The sequence below is a fragment of the Oncorhynchus keta genome, chromosome 34 (genome assembly GCF_023373465.1).
Source record: "Oncorhynchus keta strain PuntledgeMale-10-30-2019 chromosome 34, Oket_V2, whole genome shotgun sequence".
Lineage (NCBI taxonomy): Eukaryota > Metazoa > Chordata > Actinopteri > Salmoniformes > Salmonidae > Oncorhynchus > Oncorhynchus keta.
In genome coordinates this window covers 36,281,374-36,302,596 of record NC_068454.1, presented here as the reverse complement: position 1 = coordinate 36,302,596, position 21,223 = coordinate 36,281,374, and the positions used below count along the sequence as shown (strand labels likewise).

Genomic DNA, 21,223 nt, shown 5'->3' with positions numbered 1-21,223 from the left:
GGATCTGTCCTGCCTGGTGTCAACGGTACAGGCTGGTGGCGGGGGTGTACTGGTGTGGGGAATGTTCTCCTGGCACACGTTAGGTCCCTTGATACCAATTTAGCAACGATTGAATGCCACAGCATATCTGAACATTGTTGCTGACCGAACCCAATAGAGTATCTTTGGGATGAGATGAACTGGCTGTTTGTAATCATGTATGAACCGTCCCAATATGTAGCAACTGTGTGATGTCGTAGCGTCAGCATGGACCAAAATCACTATGGAACATTTCCAAAACCTCCGGCCCGATTAATTCAGGATGTTCTAGAGACAAGGGGGGTCCGACCGGTACTAGATGGGTGTAATAAACGGTCCGGTGAGTGTCTAGAAAACACAGGCAAATCACGTTTTTGACTACACTGGACCTTTAAGCTTGACATAATGCTGTGAGCAGATGTGAAAGCTCTCATTGTGCAGACAGTGAGAGAAGGATGAACATTACAGCAGTTAAACAAGTGGATATTGTGTGTTGTATTTACAAAAAAGAGAATGAAGGTTATATTAATTAAATTAACATTTTCCACCCCTTTCTCGACACCTTCACTCTGTAAATAGAAGTGTATAGTAAATCAATGCTAGTCTGAGTGCTCTCTAACCTTGTGTGTGTGTGTGTGTGTGTGTGCAGAGGGCCAGTGCTAGTGTGCGTGTGGGGGTGATTGATAATCCCAGCGGCGGTGCGGCCAGCGAGGACAGCACTGTGCTCTACAGGGCAGTGTGGGCCGCCCTGCTCACCCAGAAGAACAAGGCCGCAGTGGAGTTTGTGCAGAAAATCCTTAAAGAGGAAACTGTCCAGCTCCTTCAACAAGGAACCAAGATGAAGAACCTACTGGTGAAGGTAAACTGGGGATGAAAATCTGAATTTGACAATTGTGTGACCAGGAGGGAGGTTCTTCTAAACCAACATAGGACCCCTGTAGGTCTATACCAGAAAATATAAAACATTTTTTTATAAAATATATAATTTGACCATTGATACTATCCCATAGAAACACAGTGAATAACACATTCATAAATGATAAAACAGAAAGTAAAAAATAAATCATAAGGTTTTGAAGTGTCTGAAAGGTCTGATAATATATATATATATATCCCCTTTTTTTGTTTGCACAAAACGACCTCCATACTTCCATTCATCTTTTTAAACCGGTACCAGGTTATTTTCAGATGTGTCCCTTGTGGGGGTCGTAGAGCAAAACGGAGAACACCATCGTGCTCATATCAGTTTGTAGGCCAAACCATTTGGACGCTACAGGCTTTTTCTTCAGAAGACTGGTTTTTGGCATGTCTCGTGATCTGACAAACACCTGTAGCTCGACCACCTTCCTTCCACCACAGATATGGAAGGCCACAATAGAGTAGAATGAGATGCAACCCATGCAAAAAAAACAGGTAGTCCTATCTCTAGCTTAAATTGACAGATTTTGATGGGGATTTAAAAAAACCTTACTTAGATTGACACACGGGTGCATCAAAAGACTCTTACTTAACTTGAATAGCGAGAGGGGTGCCTTTCCCCCCCCCTCACATAGACAATACAGTGCCTTCCGAAAGTATTCATACCCCTTGACTTTTTTCACATGTTTGTGTTACAGCCTGAATTTAAAATAGATTACATTTAGATTTTGTGTCAATGACAAATGAAAATCTGAAATGTTTTCAGTCAATAAGTATTCAAACCTTTTGTTATTGCACGCCTAGATAAGATCAGGAGAAAACATTTTCTTAACGAGTCACATAGTAAGTTGCATGGACTTACTCTGTGTGCAATAATAGTTTAATGTGACTTTTGAATGACTACCTCATCTCTGTACCTCACACATATAATTATCTGTAAGGTCCCTCAGTCGAGCAGTGAATTTCAGTCACAGATTCAACCACAAAGACCAGGGAGGTTTTCCAATGTCTCGCAAAAAAAGCAGACATTAAAATATCCCTTTGAACATGGTGAGGTTATTAATTACACTTTGGATGGTGTATCACCCAGTCACACCCAGTCACTACAAAGATACAGGTGTCCTTCCTAACTCAGTTGCCGGAGTGGAAGGAAACCGCTCAGGGATTTCACCATGAGGCCAATGGTGACTTTAAAACAGTTAATGGCTTTGATAGGAGAACACTGAGGATGGATCAACAACATTGTAGTTACTCCACAATATTAACCTAATTGACAAAGTGAAAAGAAGGACGCCTGTACAGAATAAAAAATATTCCAAAACTTGCATCCTGTTTGCAATCAGGCACTAAAGTAAAACTGCAAAGGAATTACTATTTTGTCCTGAATAGAAAATGTTATGTTTGTCAAATTCAGCACTACACTTCACATAGTTCCACTCTACATACTGTATTTTCTTGCATGGTGGTGGTTGCATCATTTTATGGGTATGCTTGTCATCGGAAAGGACTAGGGAGTTACCGTTTAAACTTAAACCGGCTTGAAAATCTATGGCAAGACTTGAAAAGTGCTGTCGAGCAATGATCAACATCTAACTTGACAGAGCTTGAAGAATTAAAAAAAAAAAATAATGTGCAAATATTGTACAATCCAATTGTGCAAAGCTCTTCGAGACCTACTCAGAAAGACTCACAGCTGTAAGCGCTGCCAAAGGGGATTGTACATGCATTGACTCAGGGGTGTGAATACTTATGTAAATGAGATATTTCTATATTTCATTTTCAATAATTTAGCAATCATTTCTAAAAACATATTTGTTTTCACTTTGTCATTATGGGTTATTGTGTGTAGGTGTTAGAAGACATTGAATCAGTTTTGAATTCAGGCTGTAACCCAACAAAACATGGAATTAAGTCAAGGGGTATGAATACTTCCTGAAGGCACTGTAGTCGGCTCATATTTTTACATGGAACCCTTAAATTATTAGCTACTGCCGAATGACTGGAGACTCATCTCCACTGTTCTCTCTGTGAGACCCTGTGCCACAGGACTGGTGACGGTTGAGCACCTCTTCTCATTTCTCCACACCCTGAATATTATGTGGTAGTATAAATATTGAGCATGCCTGACAGCTTCCAGACAGGGGATGCATAGACCTACTCACTGTCAGTTACACTTGATCAGTCAGAGCGTGAGTAGTGCGCACAAGCTCCACGTGCTGAATACTGAACTACCAGTGTTCTTTGGATACCCCATCCCCAGAGAGACCGTGGTGGCTGAGCTGTTGCCTGGTCTTCGTGCCCGTGTGGTTCAGCCATGTACCTGATCAAGCCTGACCACGTCTCTTCTCCCCTCTACTCTACTCTACTCTCCACTCAGCCATCTCTGCAACCACAGGTGTTCATCCTGCTCTGTCTGTCTGCACACTATTACGGTATAGGATTCATACACACTGGCAGACTCATAGCAAACCTCCCTCTCAGGGATCGATCAGCCAATCAACTGACAGGAGACACCCCCCCCCCCTTCTCACTCTCACCAGTGACAACAGCCATCCTGAGTCTAGTGAGTGTTCAGCCAGGGGCCTTAACACAGAGAGGCTGGGAGAGTTACCACAGCAGCCCGGCCTTCAATTTCTGCCCTCGTTAAAGGAAGGAGGGAGGGAGGAATAGTGATGGAAATATCAGCAGTGGCGCTGTGTATGGAGCTCTGTGGTTTGGGATCCAGAGAGCTGGGGATATGATGTTATTACTGGCTGCCAGACAGACTTGCTGACAGAGTTGGGGCTGACATTATTGGTATTTCACCTGTTCTCCTTGGGGGCGAAAAAATTGTTTGAGAAACTAATAACCTGACTCTGCAAACTGAACACTCTCTCTGGTGGCTGATTTGTTATGGACAAAATGGCCAATGTTTAATTAAAATTGTGTTAGATTAATTACAAATTGATTAATCTCTCTTCTGATTTTTTTTTTCCCTCCCAGCATGAGCATTGCTATTAGCTCAGCCGGCTCTGACTATGAAATATTTATGTTTAAAAGCGGAGCAGTGATTGCTCTGGACTTCAACGATTTGTCAATAACAAAGTGATTTGTAGCCTGGCATGGATCCTACGTTATATCAATACGATTCAGACTTTGTTTTGAGTGGAGTGGAATGGGAGCGATGTCCTTCAGGAGGCCTATCAGATCATATATCACCCGCTCTTCAGTCATGTACAGTACGATTGCACTCAACATATCTGCTTAGACCAACAGTGTGCCGTGTTTCTTTTCCTCCACTGCAGGGCATGGACGCGGACGCCTTTGAGAAGAAGTTCAACACCATGGAGGTGGATTTCATCCGCAGTCAGCAGCTGTTCTGCAGAGATGTCCTGAAGCTGCACACTGGACAAAGGGCTGTGGTCAGCAACGGCAGGGTGAGTGGACAGGACTCTACAGTCCCTGCTTTCCCAGTGTTCTAGTGATACTGTTCCCTGCAGTGACATTAACACAATAGGGAATATATGAACTCAGCCCTACTTTACTGAGTCATACTAAACATCATAACAAAGAATTATATGAACCGTGGATTACTGTCAGTCGGGAGAGGTAGTAGAGCACGTTGACCTTTCGGTAAAGTAAGCGCTGTCGGTGTTGTCAGGGGGAGATGAGCGGGTTATTTCACAGTAAGCTGCTGTAGCAGGGGAGTATTATTCTCTGGTGTTTCACAGAGCTCCTCTAGACTGTCCAGTCAGCATGACCTCTGTTTCCCAGAGGTCACAGGTGGCACAGAGGGCTGCAGCGTGTGTGTTTGTGTGCGCGTCTGTGTGTGTGTGTTATCATAGAGCAGAGCTGATGACTGATGTCTTGGTAGCAGCAGCAGTGCTGACAGCGAAGGATGAAGGGGCCAGACCCTGAGATGGCTGTAACAATTAATATAATTTTCCATTCCTCTGCAGTCCGTCCGGCAGCGTAGGGGATGCTCTCTCTCCTCTTTAAAATAGAAAGAAAAAATGGAGAGGCAGTAGCCCTGGAACACAGTGACCATATGGCGGGAAGAGATTAAATACCTCCCTTTACACAAGTTATTTATTTTAGATGGCTGCTCTGTACAAGATTCAGTGTCTATAAACAGGTACATCAGAGCACATTGTTGAGGAACTATTAGTGAAAATTGTGACGGGATTTTATTTCTGAGGGTTGTTTGCTCTGTGTGGCACGTCACGGTTCCATCCCTCTGAAAACATTGAATGCCTCCATGATTGTATTCTCTTCTCTCCATGCTAGATCCTGGGGCCATTTGAAGACGAGGAGGAATTCAACGTGGAGGATTTCCATTTGTTAGAGAAGATTACGCTGAGCACCACAGCCGAGAAAGTCAAAGCTAGAATCAAGCAGATGGGAAGCAAGGGAAAGCAGTACGTTTGTGAACATTTCTCTTTCTCTGTTTGGACTCACTGTCTGTAGCAGTGCCCTGTACTTCACCGTAGGTGATGGACACTGCTACACAAATCCTACTTTTATGATGAAAGTCAAGTGAAAATCACTTCTCATACCCTACGATGAAATTCTTCCATTCATCAGTTTCCAAATCACTTCACAGAACCCCTAGAGCCACACATTCCGTTTATTTTCTAAACTACTATTTCTCTACAAAAAAAGACTACTGTTTTTGGAAAAACAGTTTTTTTTATGTGGAGAATTGTCCATTTTTGAATATTTAAGGATCTGTCTCGAGCCATATTATTCATTTGAACAATATTGAAGTCACAACTCTGAGCAGAGGACAGATGTCTCTGGCTGTGTTCCAAAAGGTACCCTATTATCACATCGTGCACCCTATTCCCCCTATGGACCCTGGTCAAAAGTAGTGCACTAAAAAAGGAATAGGGTGCCATTTGGGATGCGTCCTCTGGCTTCTCTCTGACCACCATAATAAGCGTCATCAATAAGTGATGGAATAACCCTTGTCCTCCTCTGCCCCCCAGAGCCAGCGATCTAGTCATGAAAGTGGACGCCCTCCTCGCCGCTGCCCCCAAAGGAGAGGGCAGGAGAGACTTCCGCTTCGTCAAAGACGAGCACAGGTGAAGGATAGCAATTCTCACTCGCCACTATGTCTCCCTCTACTGCACCTTCAGTTTCAACGGGCTTTCCTTTTGTCGTAATGGGTCGGGAAATTGCTAGTTCTATCATATTGCTGTCGTAATAGGGAGAGTGCTTCGTGGAAGTAGAGCCGTATTGCCGACGTGTGGCTGAGTGTTGACACTGCCTTTTCGTCCTCCCCAGCGTGCTCCATTTCGCCCCTCGGGAAGACGAGGTGTTCTACGACGTGGTGGCCATTGTGGACCCCGTGACCCGGGATGCCCAGAAGATGTCACCGCTGTTGATTGTGAGCAGCGCTCCCCTTTTCCCTCTGTCACCCATAGTTAATTATGACTACGTCAAGGACGTTCAACATTAGGTTTAATTTGCAGGAAGGCGACAGAGATATTGACAGCCTCTGACAAGGGCATGTGTGAAAGTGCAGGCTGAAGCGAAAATGTTTTCAAACCCATAACTGACGTTATTACTTCTCATTCTCTGCAATCACACTGTTCTTAATTTTATATAGGCTGACTGAAAAAGGTACATTTTCAATTCTTTACAATTTCATCATTCATGAAATGCGACTTTCCCTAAATGGACGTTTGTAAATAGATTCAGAGGTAACTCTATTGCTCTGCGAGCGCTACTCCATGCTAATTATCCAACTTGACAGATATTTGCCAGTTATTTTTGCTGCACAGTGTGAAATGTACAGCTCTGAGTTCCTCCGGGAAAAGGAAAGGACGCTGTTATTTGGAGCTGCCTGCTTATTCAGTCTGATGATGATGATTCACGGACACAAACCCACTGGCTGCCCTCTGTACATCAGCTGCCTGCCTGCCTGTTATATGACTGAGGTGAATTCTATGAGTCACCTTGCTATCACTTCCTGAGCAGCCACTTCTGGTGTGATGTGGAGTGTGTCACGGTGGCCAGGAGAGTGTGTTTCAGTCTGCTGTGATGCGGAAGTGATCGCCCTGCCACTCAATCAGCTGCAGGCAGCCAGGCACGGCTGGGAAACACAGGAGAGAACCAGCTGTACACAGTCGGACACACTGTTCTTATGCCCTCACCCCTGTTTGAGTCTTTCTGTCAACCTGAGCACTAGTCACTGTGTTTATTAAGGAGAAACTATGTCTTGTGTTAGCTAGTTCCTTCAGGTTTTCACAGCGGTATACAGTAGCTGAGTAGAGGTGGACAGCAGACTTTGAGCTTCTCGGTAGAACTTTGAGCGTGTAGTTTTATCCTGCCTGCTGAGTGTGGTTTATTTCACTGTGTACGCTAACTGGGTCGGGCCGCCCACTCCCCTCTTGCAGGTGCTCAGTCAAGTGGTCAATGTGAAACTGCAGGTGTTTATGAACTGCCGGGCCAAGCTGTCCGATATGCCCCTCAAGAGGTAAGCTTCCTCCTCTGCTCCTAATTAAAGTTCCTGCCCAAGTACTGTTGTGTGTGTGTGTGTGTGTGTGTGTGTGTGTGTGTGTGTGTGTGTGTGTGTGTGTGTGTGTGTGTGTGTGTGTGACCACCCAGGACCTCTCTGAGACTGCCCCACAGATACTATCTATTTAATAACACCACCTTATTGCTCTGGGCCTCCCCTGAACACATATGGTAGTACATTGAGGTATGGAGGTTTAAGGTAGATGCGTTCTCTTGATCACATAGGTGCAATTGAGTGGAGTTTGTTTCTTGACAGGAACGATATTTGATGGTATCCGTGTGTAAGTGTTTACTTCATTTGTGGGTTTAGGAGAATAAGCAACAATGAATAATAAGGCAGTTTAGACTGCAAGACTCCTTCCAACTACAACGCCCCAGCAGGTGATTGAGGGACGCTAACTCTTTCGTTCACTATTTGTGATACTTTGCTACTGGCAAGAGCACCGGTGCATCCGTTGCCATTGCGAGCACATTGTAATGTCTTCCAAGACTTTCATGGCTTGAGGGGGATGGCGAGGAGGATATCAGTTCAGTTGGCTGCTTTCTTCAGCTCTTTCTGACTTTTCTCTCTGTCTAGAATTGGTTCACTCTTCTAAATTGGGACCAATCCAATAAAGATAGGGGGAGAGAGAGAGTTTCCTCTGGAGACTTGGTTATGGCTCAGTAATTTAATCCTCTGTCCCTTCTTTCCCCCTAACTTCATATGCACCAGCTTTCTCGCTCTCTTCCACCCTGGAGTCAAAGCGCTCCTCTCTCTAACTCTCCCCAGCAGCAAGGCAAGCTGCTGCAACTGAAATTAACTTTTGAAAAATCTTCTCGGGAGGAAATGTGAGGATCCTTTAGCCTCTGGGATCGGATGGCAGTTTTAAATACAGAGAGAAGGTGTTAGTAATATTGATCGTCTGCCGCGTTATCTTTACTCATTACAACTTCACTGTGTCAGAGGGCAGATTGAAGAAAAGCAATTAGCATAAAGATTAGCAGACAATAACCTATGTGAAAACTCTGGCTGACTGATACCATTGAAGTAGAATACACTCTATATCTGGGGTATACGTTCCTATTATTGGCCGATACGGTTTCAGATACCTCCGCGTTAAAGACACCGTATCCTCAGCGGTCACAGTAGAATGACTCTCTTCCCTAGAAAGTGAAATAGTGTACAACATGTCTGTCGATAGCTAACAGAAGCTACTCAATTGTGTTCCATCCGTCTCCAATGACCTAATCATGATAATCGTTAACACTCACAGTTGTAGGTGAGAACCGATCGACTTCTGTCACTCCTCACTTAACTCTTCTCTCTTTAGCTTCTACCGTTTTGTGTTGGAGTCGGATGTGTCTTTCCTGGCCAATGAAACGGTGTCTGCAGGACCAGTGGCTCACTTCTTGGAGCTCCCTGAGTCGCCCCTCCTCACGCTCAACATGATCACCCCAGAGAGCTGGATGGTGGAGGCTGTCAGGAGCCCCTATGACCTGGACAACATCCACCTACAGGAGGTACTGAGCTAGGCTAATGGGTATCTGCACAAAACCCAAACCTGAACAAACCAATGAAGAGACATGACTCCTCCTTAACCCTCTGACCTTTTAATCTCTGTTCAGGTGAAAGGTGTAGTGACTGCAGAGTACGAGCTGGAGCACCTGCTGCTGGAGGGCCACTGCTTTGACCTGTCTACGGGCCAGCCCCCCCGCGGCCTGCAGTTCACCCTGGGCATGAGCCAGGACCCCCTCATGCAGGACACCATTGTCATGGCCAACCTGGTGAGAATCACTCAGTTGTAGTAGTTGAATGGGTGCCATCTTGGCTCCCCATTTCATGATGGCTCAAATAGGAATTTTAATGGTATTGTTATGGAGTGTTTGGTGCTCATATGGAGGACAGTTTGCAGAACTGTGTACAGCTATGCTTCTGATAATGGACTCAAGGAATTAAAATAAATGGATCTCAGATCATTCTTTGATGTTATCTTAACCCATGTTGTCAATAGGGATACTTCCAGTTGAAAGCCAATCCTGGAGCCTGGATCTTGAAGCTACGGGAGGGGAGGTCAGAGGATATCTATCAAATTCTAGCGTGAGTATAGTGAGTCTACGGAATCAATGTTTTAGTTGATTTTGCATTAATTTTCCTTTGAATCTGCCTGTGTGCTACCACAGTTTTCTCTCTCATCATATCACTGCATTCCAGATAGAAGTTAGTAATTTGTGTGAACGCATGCAAAGCCTGCTGGTAATTAACTGTCTCCATCTGTACAACATCCGAGTTTTCTTTTTTTTTACCTCAGTAACTGCTTGCTGGAGGTACCAAGCACATCGCTATGGTAACGCAGGGAGCTGCTGACTTTGTTGCAGCTCAAGGTTTTGATGAGCGCAGGGAGTTGTGCTGTGTGCGTATGGCCTCGGAGACAGACATGGGTGGGAGGAGGGAGGGAGGGATGCTATTAGAGGGAAGACCGGGTGGAGGGATGATTCAGCCGTTCACCTGCCATGCGATCTTCTCTAAACCCAGGAAAATCAGCAGCACAATATTTTCCTGGCTGCTTGGAAGGGCGTGGGTGTGGATTGCTGCTAATACAGGCGGCGTTGCTGTTTTAATATATCCCATGATGTACATGCATATTAAATGTAGTCGGTTTTAGACATTCCTCTCTAGGGTTGCGGCTTGGTCAAACCTTTTTGAAATTCCATGCATTTATCTATCCGATGTCTTAAAAACACATCAACCTAATGACCAAATGAATCTTATTAAAACCCTCATGAATGTATCACTTGCAGTACTGTGCATGGAAATCCTAGAGAATATGATTGGACAATTCCATGATTCCATCCGTGGATCCGTACGTACAGTACATTTGGTCTCCCAGGGATTACCCACCCATTCATCTCCACACAGGGAAGATTTAGGACACCTCCAGACCTGGATTCCACCACAATCATATCAGACAACAAGAGTTATTCCCCAATCCTCCAGGTGAAGCTAAAAGGTGATGTCATTTTTCACCTTGGCAGCGCCATTATTCTTGCGGTTAATGGCGCTCTGCTCTGGTTAGGGGGGCCGATCGGAGCCGAGTGGGAGTGTCTGTTCACTGCGAGTCCCAACGCCGTGCCCTCTCCTGTAGCGTACTGGCCCTGACAGCGATGAATGAGACGCCCAGCTGTCCCCGGATACAAATTGATCTCTTGCGCTTTTCCCACCACAGCCCCTAATGGCCTCGGCGGAGGCGACAGTGGACCAGTCCAAACCAAACAGCACTTTCCAACTGGGGAAAATGCACTTTGTGCCCAATGAGGGCTGACATTTATCATGGTGATACGGTTAATTCTCTGCCTTTAGTAAGCGCTGAAGTGATGATGGTTTGCTGAGCCACAGCCTATTGATCATCTCTGGCTGCAGGTTGTTCAGTGGCGTTCTAACCCTCAGACCTGAGGTGTCTAATGTTACTTACCCCACAGAGACACTCTCCACCGCACAAGTGTTAAGACCAGAACACTGGGTCATCTTAAAACAATCACAGCCAAAGTCCAGTGGCCACGCAATTGACACTACAGGTGTTTCCGCATAAAGAATGTGTCAATGGATAAAACAGAAAGCACGGTTGGAAAGTAACGACTGATAAAATGGAATAAAGGGGATGTTGAATGACGAGTAGGGGGGATTAATATGATCAGAGCGAGACCTTGGCGGAGTTCCCAGAAAGGCCTGTTTGCATGCATCATTCTGTTGTCTTGTCAATGTATGCCTTGTCGGTGGTCCCCAGTGCTTTTCTCTCACCGTGTGTTTTCTTCCTGAGCATAACCTTTGTTGTTGTCCTTGTGTTCTTTCCCCCTCCCTCTAGATTGATGGGTTTGTCTGGGTGTGGGACACTCGTGCTGTGGGCTTCTTCACAGTTAATGACACATGTTAGCTGGTGGCCTACGTGTGTGTGTGTGTGTGTGTGGATATATTGAGCTCAATACGCTACGCAAGTGACACGTTGTTTTCCAGGAAGCAGCCTTTTATTTTTTTCCTAGACTCTTTGAATGGTATTCAATGGGCAAAAACATAGTGCAGTGGTCTTCAGAGCAAAATCGTCATAAAACGCAGATGTAAATTCATCCACAAACTCAAATATAATTTTATATACAGTACCAGTCAAAAGTTTGGACACCAACTCATTCAAAGGGTTTTCCTTTATTCAGACTATTTTCTACATTGTAGAATAATAGTGAAGACATCAAACCTATGAAATAACACATATGGAATCATGTAGTAACCAACAAAAGTGTTAAACAAATCAAAATATATTTTAGATTTTAGATTCTTCAAAATAGGCACCCTTTGCCTTGATGACAGCTTTGCACACTCTTGGCATTCTCTCAACCAGCTTCACGAGGAATGCTTTTACAACAGTCTTGAAGGAGTTGCCACATATGCTGAGCACTTGTTGGCTGCTTTTCCTTCATTCTGCAGTCCAACTCATCCCAAACCATTTCAATTGGGTTGAGGTCGGGTGATTGTGGAGGCCAGGTCATCCGATGCAGCACTCCATCACTCTCCTTGGTCAAATAGCCCTTACACAGCCTGGAGGTGTATTTTGAGTCATTGTCAAGTTGAAAACAAATGATCGTTCCACTAAGCTCAAACCAGATGGGATTGCATATCACTGCAGAATGCTGCGGTAGCCATGATGGTTAAGTGTGCCTTGAATTCAAAATAAATCACAGGCAGTGTCACCCTCACACCTCCTCCTCCATGCTTCACGGTGGGAACCACACATGCGGAGATCATCCATTCACCTACTCTGTGTCTCACAAAGACACGGCAGTTAGAACCAAAAATCTAAAATATGGACTCATCAGACCAAAGGACAAATTTCCACCGGTCTAATGTCTATTGCTTGTGTTTCTTGGCCCAAGCAAGTCTCTTCTTAGTGGTGTCCTTTAGTAGTGTTTTCTTTGCAGCAATTTGACCATGAAGGCCTGACTCACGCAGTCTCATCTGAAAAGTTGATGTTGAGATGTGTCTGTTACTTGAACTGCAATCTGAGGTGCAGTTAATTGCCCATTTCTGAGGCTGGTAACTTTAATGAACTTATCCTCTTCAGCAGAGGTAACTCTGGCTCTTCCTCTCCTGTGGCGGTCCTCATGAGAGCCAGTTTCATCATAGCACTTGATGGTTTTTGCGACTGCACTTGAAGAAACTTTAAAAGTTCTTGAAATTTTCCGGATTGACTGACCTTCATGTCTTAAAGTAATGATGGACTGTCGTTTCTCTTTGCTTATTTGATCTGTTCTTGCCATAATATGAACTTGGTCTTCTACCAAATAGGGATATCTTCTGTATACCAACCTTACCTTGTCACAACACAACTGATTGGCTCAAACGCAATAAGAAGGAAAGGTATTCCACAAATTAACTTTTATCAAGGCACACCTGTTAATTGAAATGCATTCCAGGTGACTACCTCATGAAGCTGGTTGAGAGAATGCCAAGAGTGTGCAGAGCTGTCATCAAGGCAAAGGGTGGCTACTTTGAAGAATCTCAAATTTAAAATATATTTTGATTTGTTTAACCATTTTTTGGTTACTACATGATTCCATTGTGTTATTTCATAGTTTTGATGTCTTCACTATTATTCTACTGGACAATGTAGAAAATAGTACAAATAAAGAAAAACCCTTGAATGAGTGGGCGTGTCCAGACTTTTGACTGGTACTGTAGCTATATACATCTTAAATGGCCGCGTTTTCACGAAGATCAGGGGACATGATCTGGAAGTAAAGTGGAAGAGGTGATTCCTTTCCCAGGGTATAGAGGGAGAGGCAAATGCTGTTCTGGGAATACTATGTCCATGTTATGTCCACTATATACTATTACAACTATTTCCCCCTAATTCTTGTCTCTCTGACAGGCATGATGGGACTGATTCTCCCGCTGATTCTGGTGACGTTAAAGTTGTGCTGAACAGCTTCCATAGCAAGATCATCAAAGTCAGGGTATGTATTCTCTAACCGCATACACTATAAATACAAAGGTATGTGGACACCCCTTCAATTTAGAGGATTTGGCTATTTTAGCCACACCTACTGTTGACAGGTGTATAAATTCAAGCACACAGCCATGCAATCTCCAAAGACAAACATTGCCAGTGGAATGGCCTTACTGATTACTTTCAACGTGGCACTGTCATAGAAATGCCACCTTTCCAACAAGTCAGTTTGTAAAATGTCTGCCCTGCTTGAGCTGCCCCGGTCAACTGTAAGTGCTGTTATTGTGAAGTGGAAATGTCTAGGAGCAACAACAGCTCAGCTGCGAAGTGGTAGGCCACACAAGCTCACAGAACTATGGTTGGCGAGTGCTGAAACGCGCAGCTCGTAAAAATCGTTGGTCCTCAATTGCAACAGTCACTACCGAGATCCAAACTGCCTCTGGAAGCAACGTCAGCACAAGAACTGTTTGTCGGGAGCTTCATGAAATTATTTTCCATGGCCGAGCAGCCGCACACAAGCCTTGGATCACCACGCACAATGGACTCTGGAGCTGTGGAAACACGTTCTCTGGAGTGATGAATCACACTTCACCACCTGGCAGTCCGACGGACTAATTTGGATTTGGTGAATGCCAGGAATACGTTACCTGCCCCAATGCATAGTGCCAACTGTAAAGTTTGGTGGAGGAGGAATAATGTTCTGGGGCTAGTGAAGGGAAATCTTAACACTACAGCATACAATGACCTAGACGATCCTGTGCTTCCAACTTTGTGGCAAAAGTTTAGGTAAGGCCCATTCCTGTTTCAGCATGACAATGCCCCTGTGCACAAAGCGAGGTCCATACAGAAATAGTGTGTTGAGATTGGTGTGGAAGAACTTGAATGGCCTGCACAGAGCCCTGACCTCAACCCCATCAACACCTATGGGATGAATTGGTACGGCGACTGCGAGCCAGGCCTAATTGCCCAACATCAGTGCACGACCTCACTAATGCTCTTGTGGATGAATGGATGCAAGTCCCCCGCAGCAATGTTCCAACATCTAGTGGAAATCCTTCCCAGAAGAATGGAGGCTGTTATAGCAGCAAAGCGGGGACCAACTCCATAATAATGCCCATGATTTTGGAATGAGATGTTCGACGAGCAGCTGTCCACGTACTTTTGTTCATGTAGTGTAGCTCTAACACAGGCACACACTCCAAGACAGTGTAGTTTGGAGATATTCATCCATTTGTCTTAGTGTAATGTGTCATCTCCTAATCTAAGGATGTTGTATGGATTCAAGTGTACTTCCCAGCTTCAGAGAGAAAAATAAATAAATAAACAGTGTGCCTCTGTCTAATTCCCCACTGTAGGTTCAGAAAAAGTCTGACAGAATCAGCGAGGACCTCCTAAGTGAAGCCACAGAGAACAAGGGAATATGGGACTCCATCGCTAGGTAAGAGTGTGGCGCATTCTCACTTGCAGTAGCTATATCTTACATAGACTTCATTCGATCAAGTTACATCAATAGAATGGTGGTAAGAGCATTGATTTGTGGGCGAGTTGATCCACTATCTATGGACACTAATAATGCTGCGGTTTCAGCAGGAGAGATGGTGCCCTCGGAGCCAGGCTGAGATATTACTCTGTAAAATCTATTGCCAAAAAAATGTGCTACTGTAGACCTAGGTATGTGTGTATGTGTGTGTGTGTGTGTGGAGCATGTTGTGTTTCCATTGACACACCCTAACTGTGTGATCTGTCTCCTCACCTAATGCTTGCTGTGTGAAGTGTGTGGAGCACTTTTGAGAAAAGGTAGGATGTGTATTGCTGCAACTACTTAACCTGTCTGTTTACCATATTGATTAACATAGAAGTGTCTTGTAAGTAAATATTGGTTGCTTCCCAGGCTCAGTTCTTAATGATATTTATGCTTTATTTTTGTATATATTTTTTGGACATTGGTTATTTTCTTACTGTCACATTGAACTTCAAGTCACTGGTATAAACCCTTATTTTATTGAACATGATATTTTCTAATTAAAATAATATGCTTTGATGTAGAGAAATGCTGCTAGAACTGCCCACACAGTAAACTGATGTTGTTGTGGCTGTAGTAGGAACTGAAATGTGGAGAGTTTACAATCCAGCTCTGGAGTTGCTCTGTAATTGTACTCGGGCTGAGGACGGCCGGAGAGTACTCTGAGGGTTGGGTCCTTCCAGAGGTCTGGATTATCTGGTGCATGTCGGCCAAACCGGCCCTCACCTGAAAAGCTGAAAACCTAAAGCTGCTTATCTGGGGTCCCGCTGGAGTGGAGCACTGCAGATGGCATTATCTGGCCCTCACAATGGAGGCCGCCTCGCGCCCCTCAGCCGTCGCCCCCTCCATAATGACAGGCTTAGCCAGGCCAGGCACAAGGCATCCTCCGGACCACAGCGGTGATGGCCCAGCAGCCAGCTCACCAGGGCAAGCAGCAGTGCATTGGTGGGGCTTACAGTAACACTATGAGGCTGGCTCTTGTATGAGACATAGAGAGATGGAAGAGAGGCAGGCTTTAGCCTTGTATGACATGGAGGGAGGGTTGCTACAGTATTGTGTGTGAGGGCAGAGAGACTTTCTTTCCCTCTTCAATTCTGTGCGCTGGAGCCTCTGGGCCTTTCTTTGCACTGCTGATTGAGTGTGGGAGGAGAGACTCTCCTCATCAGCAGTCTGTTACAGAGAAGGACACACAGTTTGACTGCAGACATCACTGCCCCAAGCACAAGCCCTGATTGGTTTCCTCCAAATGTGCCCTGCATGATCTTATGAGTTTGGACAGTGCCTGTATTCCTACCTTTAATCTTAGTTCCCTTAGTTTTTTAACAGTTTGTTTTTACAGTGCTTACACAAGTTAATGATTTCATTTGGTTTATACTACTGTTTTTATACTACACACTATCAGATCAGTGTAGGCTAGATTTGGATTGGAAAATGATTAGAACCTGGATACAGCACTTCCTTCCCAGCTTCTGGGGCTTGAACGCGTCTCAAATACTCTGTTCACATGCCATGTCCACAATATATCCATTCAGTGAATACACCTGACTATCCCAGAGGGTTCACCAATCTCATGACTGAGTCCAAAAACATCTGCCATTAGCAGCCGTGTGGGGATGGAGAGGAGCTTGTGCTCTGGAGGTGTTGCGAGAGTCTATTTCATTATCTGTTCTTTATTTGATATTTGTGGAGGAAAACAGAAGGGGCCCCATAAAAATTACAGCTGCCTTTTTATTGTGTCTCTGCTGTAATCAGTTGATTATTCTGGAGGAGAGCCAGCAGGAGAGCAGTGGCACTTTCTGCTGTAGACAGTAGCAACTGATCTAGGTCTACCAGAGGGGTGTCATGATCTTTTGACATTCTGTCGCACAAGTAAACACTACTCAAGTGTAAATATAAGGGATTTATGGTTGGAGAATCATCTCTGTTACTGATGTGGTGTATTATGACTGAGGTAGTAGTGTTTGTCTGAGGAGGTTACTGAGCAGTCTACTTCAATCCGGGTTATGTAACACCTATGGCCCTTTGTAGCATCGCAGGTGGTGGGTCCAGTTCAGAGGACGGAGAGAAGAACAGGGAAGATGTGCTCAACATCTTCTCTGTGGCCTCAGGCCATCTATACGAGCGCTTCCTGAGGTGAGACGCCCACACACACACACAGAGACATACACTGCTGGTCTGGAGGCCCCACGCGCTTCTTGCCTTTTCTTAGCCCTCATCCTCTGAGACTTACTCCCTCTCTCCCTCCCTCCCTCTCGTTCTGTTTCTTTCTCTCCCTCTCTCTCCTCCTGTTCCAGAATAATGATGCTGTCCGTCCTCCAGCACACCAAAACCCCTGTGAAGTTTTGGTTCCTCAAGAATTACCTCTCTCCGTCCTTCAAGGTAACCGCCTCACGGCTTGACTCCACACAAACTTTCTGCCTTCCTGCATTGTCGTGATAACTTTCTCCTCGCTGCAGCGCGACCCCTGGGAGAAATAGATTTGTTTGTGTTGAGGGATGAAAGGAACTGCGGGAGGCCTTCTCCTTTGTGATTGTGCTCTTTTTATCTATCTGTTCTTCCCACTATAGGGATGAGTCCATATACATGAACACCTACTAAGCTACATCATATGTATCTAAAATAGTCAAACGAGCCACAGGAAAGGGCGAGTATTATGAAAATGTTCTGCATTTGGAATGTTTCACTACTTATGAAATATTTTTATGCGACTATTTTATGCCTCAAGGGCGTTCTGCTTGATCTGTGAAATGTGCATTACCAAGTGCTCAGTGTCTATATATTTACACTGATCAAGTGCTCAGTGTCTATATATTTACACTGATCAAGTGCTCAAAATATTGCTGCTGTTTTTTAATGTATTTTAGTCAGTTTCTCACAATAATTATTTCCTAAGACCAAATGTCAGGACCTATTGTACATTTTCTCATAAACCTAAAGAGAGAAAAAATCATTGTTTTCTGCCCGGGCGCGATATATTTTTCCTCTCATTATATGAGGTTTTATATGTCTTTAGGAGTCCATACCTTACATGGCTGAGGCCTATGGTTTCCAGTATGAGCTGGTCCAGTACAAATGGCCCCGCTGGCTCCACCAGCAGACTGAGAAACAGAGGATCATCTGGGGTTACAAGATCCTCTTCCTGGATGTCCTCTTCCCCCTGGCTGTGGACAAAATCATCTTTGTGGATGCTGACCAGGTAACTGATACCGCTCTTACAAAACCAAATTCATACCCATAATAAAAATAGTAAATCATCGAGAAGTGGACCTGCAGGATTTGTGCAAGGCAACCACACGGTTTTAGTGCTGTCCGTGGTGCTGATTTACCGTTGTTCCTGGTCCTCGCAGATAGTTAGGGCCGATCTGAAGGAGCTGAGGGATTTGAACCTGGAGGGCGCCCCCTATGGGTACACTCCCTTCTGTGACAGTCGGAAGGAGATGGAGGGCTACCGCTTCTGGAAGACTGGCTACTGGGCCTCACATCTGGGGAACAGGAGATACCACATTAGGTAAACCCCGCTACAATACCTACACAGTTTGACATTTTGATTTGTAGTGCTGTCTATGCCATTAATGTCCACCAGCCACTGGAAGTGCATATTTACAATGTTACTATTGCATAGTAAACACATATTCTTTGCTAATTCATACAAGCTTGAGAGTTATGGTATCCTCCTGTTTTTTTTCCCTTGCTGAGGCCGATCTACTGTCATTGTATTGATATTTCATTTAAGTTATTCACAGAAGATATGAAGGAAAATACAATTGAAGGAAAATGTGTTCCCTCTCAATGTATTCAGCAGAATAAATGCATATAGTTGAAAACATTAACGTTCACTATTTGACAGTGACTCCTTTGAGTCGGCTGTTGGCGGTTCATACAGAAACGCTCATCGATTTTTATTTCCTGTCCTTCACAACGAGGCATAACATGGTTCTCAGAGGGAACAGTGGGTGAGGAAGATGCAGCAGGATGCTACCCTCTCCGCATCGATTAAATTACCTCCACTGATATCCACTGATAAAACATTCCCTTTCTCTCTCACGCAGACGGGAATATTTGTATCACAACTACAGTATCGCACCTCTGTTCGCTGTTCGGGGTTGGTCTTCACTAACATGTTGTTATTCCTTGCACTCTGTGAGGCTAAACCATGAAAGCCATACAATATGTATGTGGAACACCACATTGAAGAGACTGTTACTTCCAGAAGTGAGGAAATAGCTTTACTTCAGGTTCAATGTTTACGGCCCTGTATCCGCATTGCTATACATGAATAACTAGGCGTGGTAAAGGGACTAGTGCACTGGTTCCTTGTTGGGAGTGTGGGGGTGCTGGTGGCCCATTTTGAAGTGGCTTAATTCAGCCAGCCAGCTGAACAGATTAAGCTCCCCAGCAAGATGCTCTATCCACTGGGCCAGAGCAGGAGTCCACTGCCTGGGAGGCTAGCTAGCTGGAACAAAGGCCGCCAGCGAATCAGGAACATTTGTATTGGATTCCAGCGGGCTGCACAGCTGCATGGGGCCAACCGCAGCCAGGCAGGGTGGACAGGGTGTGACATGAATCAAACCACACAGCTTGCTGAAATGCCAGTAAATTCTCCTGTATGAGTCCGATTTTAATTTAGACTGTCAATGTCTGTGATGGGAGTCGTGGCACATTAAGTACAGTGGCAAGAAAACGTTTGTGAACCCTTTGGAAATACCTGGATTTCTGCATAAATTGATCATAACATTTGATCTTCATCTAGGTCACAGAAGTAGACAAACAGTGTGCTTAAACTAATAACACAAACAATTTACACGTGTTCATGTCTTTATTGACCACACCGTGTAAACATTCACAGTGCAGGGTGGGGAAAGTATGTGAACCCTTAGATGTAATAACTGGTTGACCCTCTTTGGAAGCAATAACCTCAACCAAACGTCTTCTGTAGTTGCAGATCAGACCTGCACAAGGGAAAGGAGGAATTTCAGTTCAGCTATATTCTTGAGATGTCTGGTGTGAACTGCTCTCTTGAGGTCATGCCACAGCATCTCAATCGGGTTGAGGTCGGGACTGACTGGGCCACTCCAGGAGGCGTATTTTCTTCTGTTGAAGCCATTCTGTTGTTTATTTACTTCTGTGTTTTGGGTCGTTGTCCTGTTGCATCACCCAACTTCTGTTGAGCTTCAATTGGCGGACAGATAGCCTAACATTCTCCTACAAAATGTCTTGATAAACTTGGGAATTCGTTTTTCCGTCTGATAGCAAGCTGTCCCTGAGGCAGCAAAGCAGCCCCAAACAATGATGCTCCCTCCACCATTCTTAACAGTTGCGATGAGGTTTTGATGTTTGTGTGCTGTGCTGTGCCTTTTATTCTCCACACATCGTGTTGTGTGTTCCTTCCCAACGACTCAACTTTAGTTTCATCTGTCCACAGAATATTTTGTCTCTTGCGCTGTGGAACTCCCAGGTGCACTTTTGCAAACTTCAGACTTGCAGCAATGTTTTTTTTGACAGCAGTGGCTTCTTCCGTGGTGTCGTCCCATGAACACCATTCTTGTTTAGTGTTTTACGTATCGTAGACTCGTCAACAGAGATGATAGCATGTCCCAGAGATTTATGTAAGTCTTTAGCTGACACTCTAGGATTCTTCTTAACCTCATTAAGTATTCTGCGCTGTGCTCTTGCAGTCAGGAAGGCCACTCATAGGGAGAGTAGCAACAATGCTGAACTTTCTCCATTTATAGACAATTTGTCTTACTGTGGACTGATGAACATCAAGGCTTTTAGAGATACTTTTGTATCCCTTTCCAGCTTTATGCAAGTCAACAATTATTGATCTTAGGTCTTCTGAGATCTCTTTTGTTCGAGGCATGGTTCTCATCAGGTAATGCTTTTTGTGAGTTTTTTTTTTATGGGGCAAGGAAGCTCTAACCAGCATCTCCAATCTCATCTCATTGATTGGAATCCAGGTTAGCTGACTCCTGACTCCAATTAGCTTGTATTGAAGTCATTAGCCACACACTTTTTCCAACCTAGACTGTGAATGTTTAAATGATGTATTCAATATAGACAAGAAGAATACAATCATTTGTGTGTTATTAGTTTTCTATGTTTGTCTATTGTTGTGACTTAGATGAAGATCCGATCGAATTTGATAACCAATTTATGCAGGAAACCCAAAGTAATTCCAAAGGGTTCACATACTTTTCCTTGCCACTGTACGTGGCACCTTTGTGTATGTTAACATGCTACACTAGATACACTTATAAATGTGGATGACTGGGACATTTAGCTTTGGTTTATG

The 21,223-nt window shown here is 44.5% G+C and overlaps 1 protein-coding gene across 4 annotated transcripts in view; it reads left to right on the top strand.

The window, feature by feature from the left end:
• uggt2 (UDP-glucose glycoprotein glucosyltransferase 2) overlaps positions 1-21,223 on the top strand; it is a 43,359-nt gene that overhangs the window by 19,031 nt on the left and 3,105 nt on the right. The window contains exons 22-37 of one of the 4 annotated variants that reach the window (XM_035749957.2): positions 668-877; positions 4,221-4,352; positions 5,203-5,333; positions 5,904-5,999; positions 6,202-6,304; positions 7,317-7,396; positions 8,748-8,937; positions 9,043-9,201; positions 9,429-9,514; positions 13,332-13,416; positions 14,765-14,847; positions 15,183-15,206; positions 16,960-17,064; positions 17,226-17,310; positions 17,945-18,127; positions 18,279-18,439. In XM_035749957.2, the coding sequence (XP_035605850.1) occupies positions 668-877; positions 4,221-4,352; positions 5,203-5,333; positions 5,904-5,999; positions 6,202-6,304; positions 7,317-7,396; positions 8,748-8,937; positions 9,043-9,201; positions 9,429-9,514; positions 13,332-13,416; positions 14,765-14,847; positions 15,183-15,206; positions 16,960-17,064; positions 17,226-17,310; positions 17,945-18,127; positions 18,279-18,439 (1,913 nt within the window). Of the gene's footprint in view, positions 1-667; positions 878-4,220; positions 4,353-5,202; positions 5,334-5,903; positions 6,000-6,201; positions 6,305-7,316; positions 7,397-8,747; positions 8,938-9,042; positions 9,202-9,428; positions 9,515-13,331; positions 13,417-14,764; positions 14,848-14,996; positions 15,081-15,182; positions 15,207-16,959; positions 17,065-17,225; positions 17,311-17,944; positions 18,128-18,278; positions 18,440-21,223 lie in introns of all 4 variants that reach the window. The other 3 variants (XM_052493758.1, XM_052493757.1, XM_035749958.1) reach the window with 3 other exon arrangements.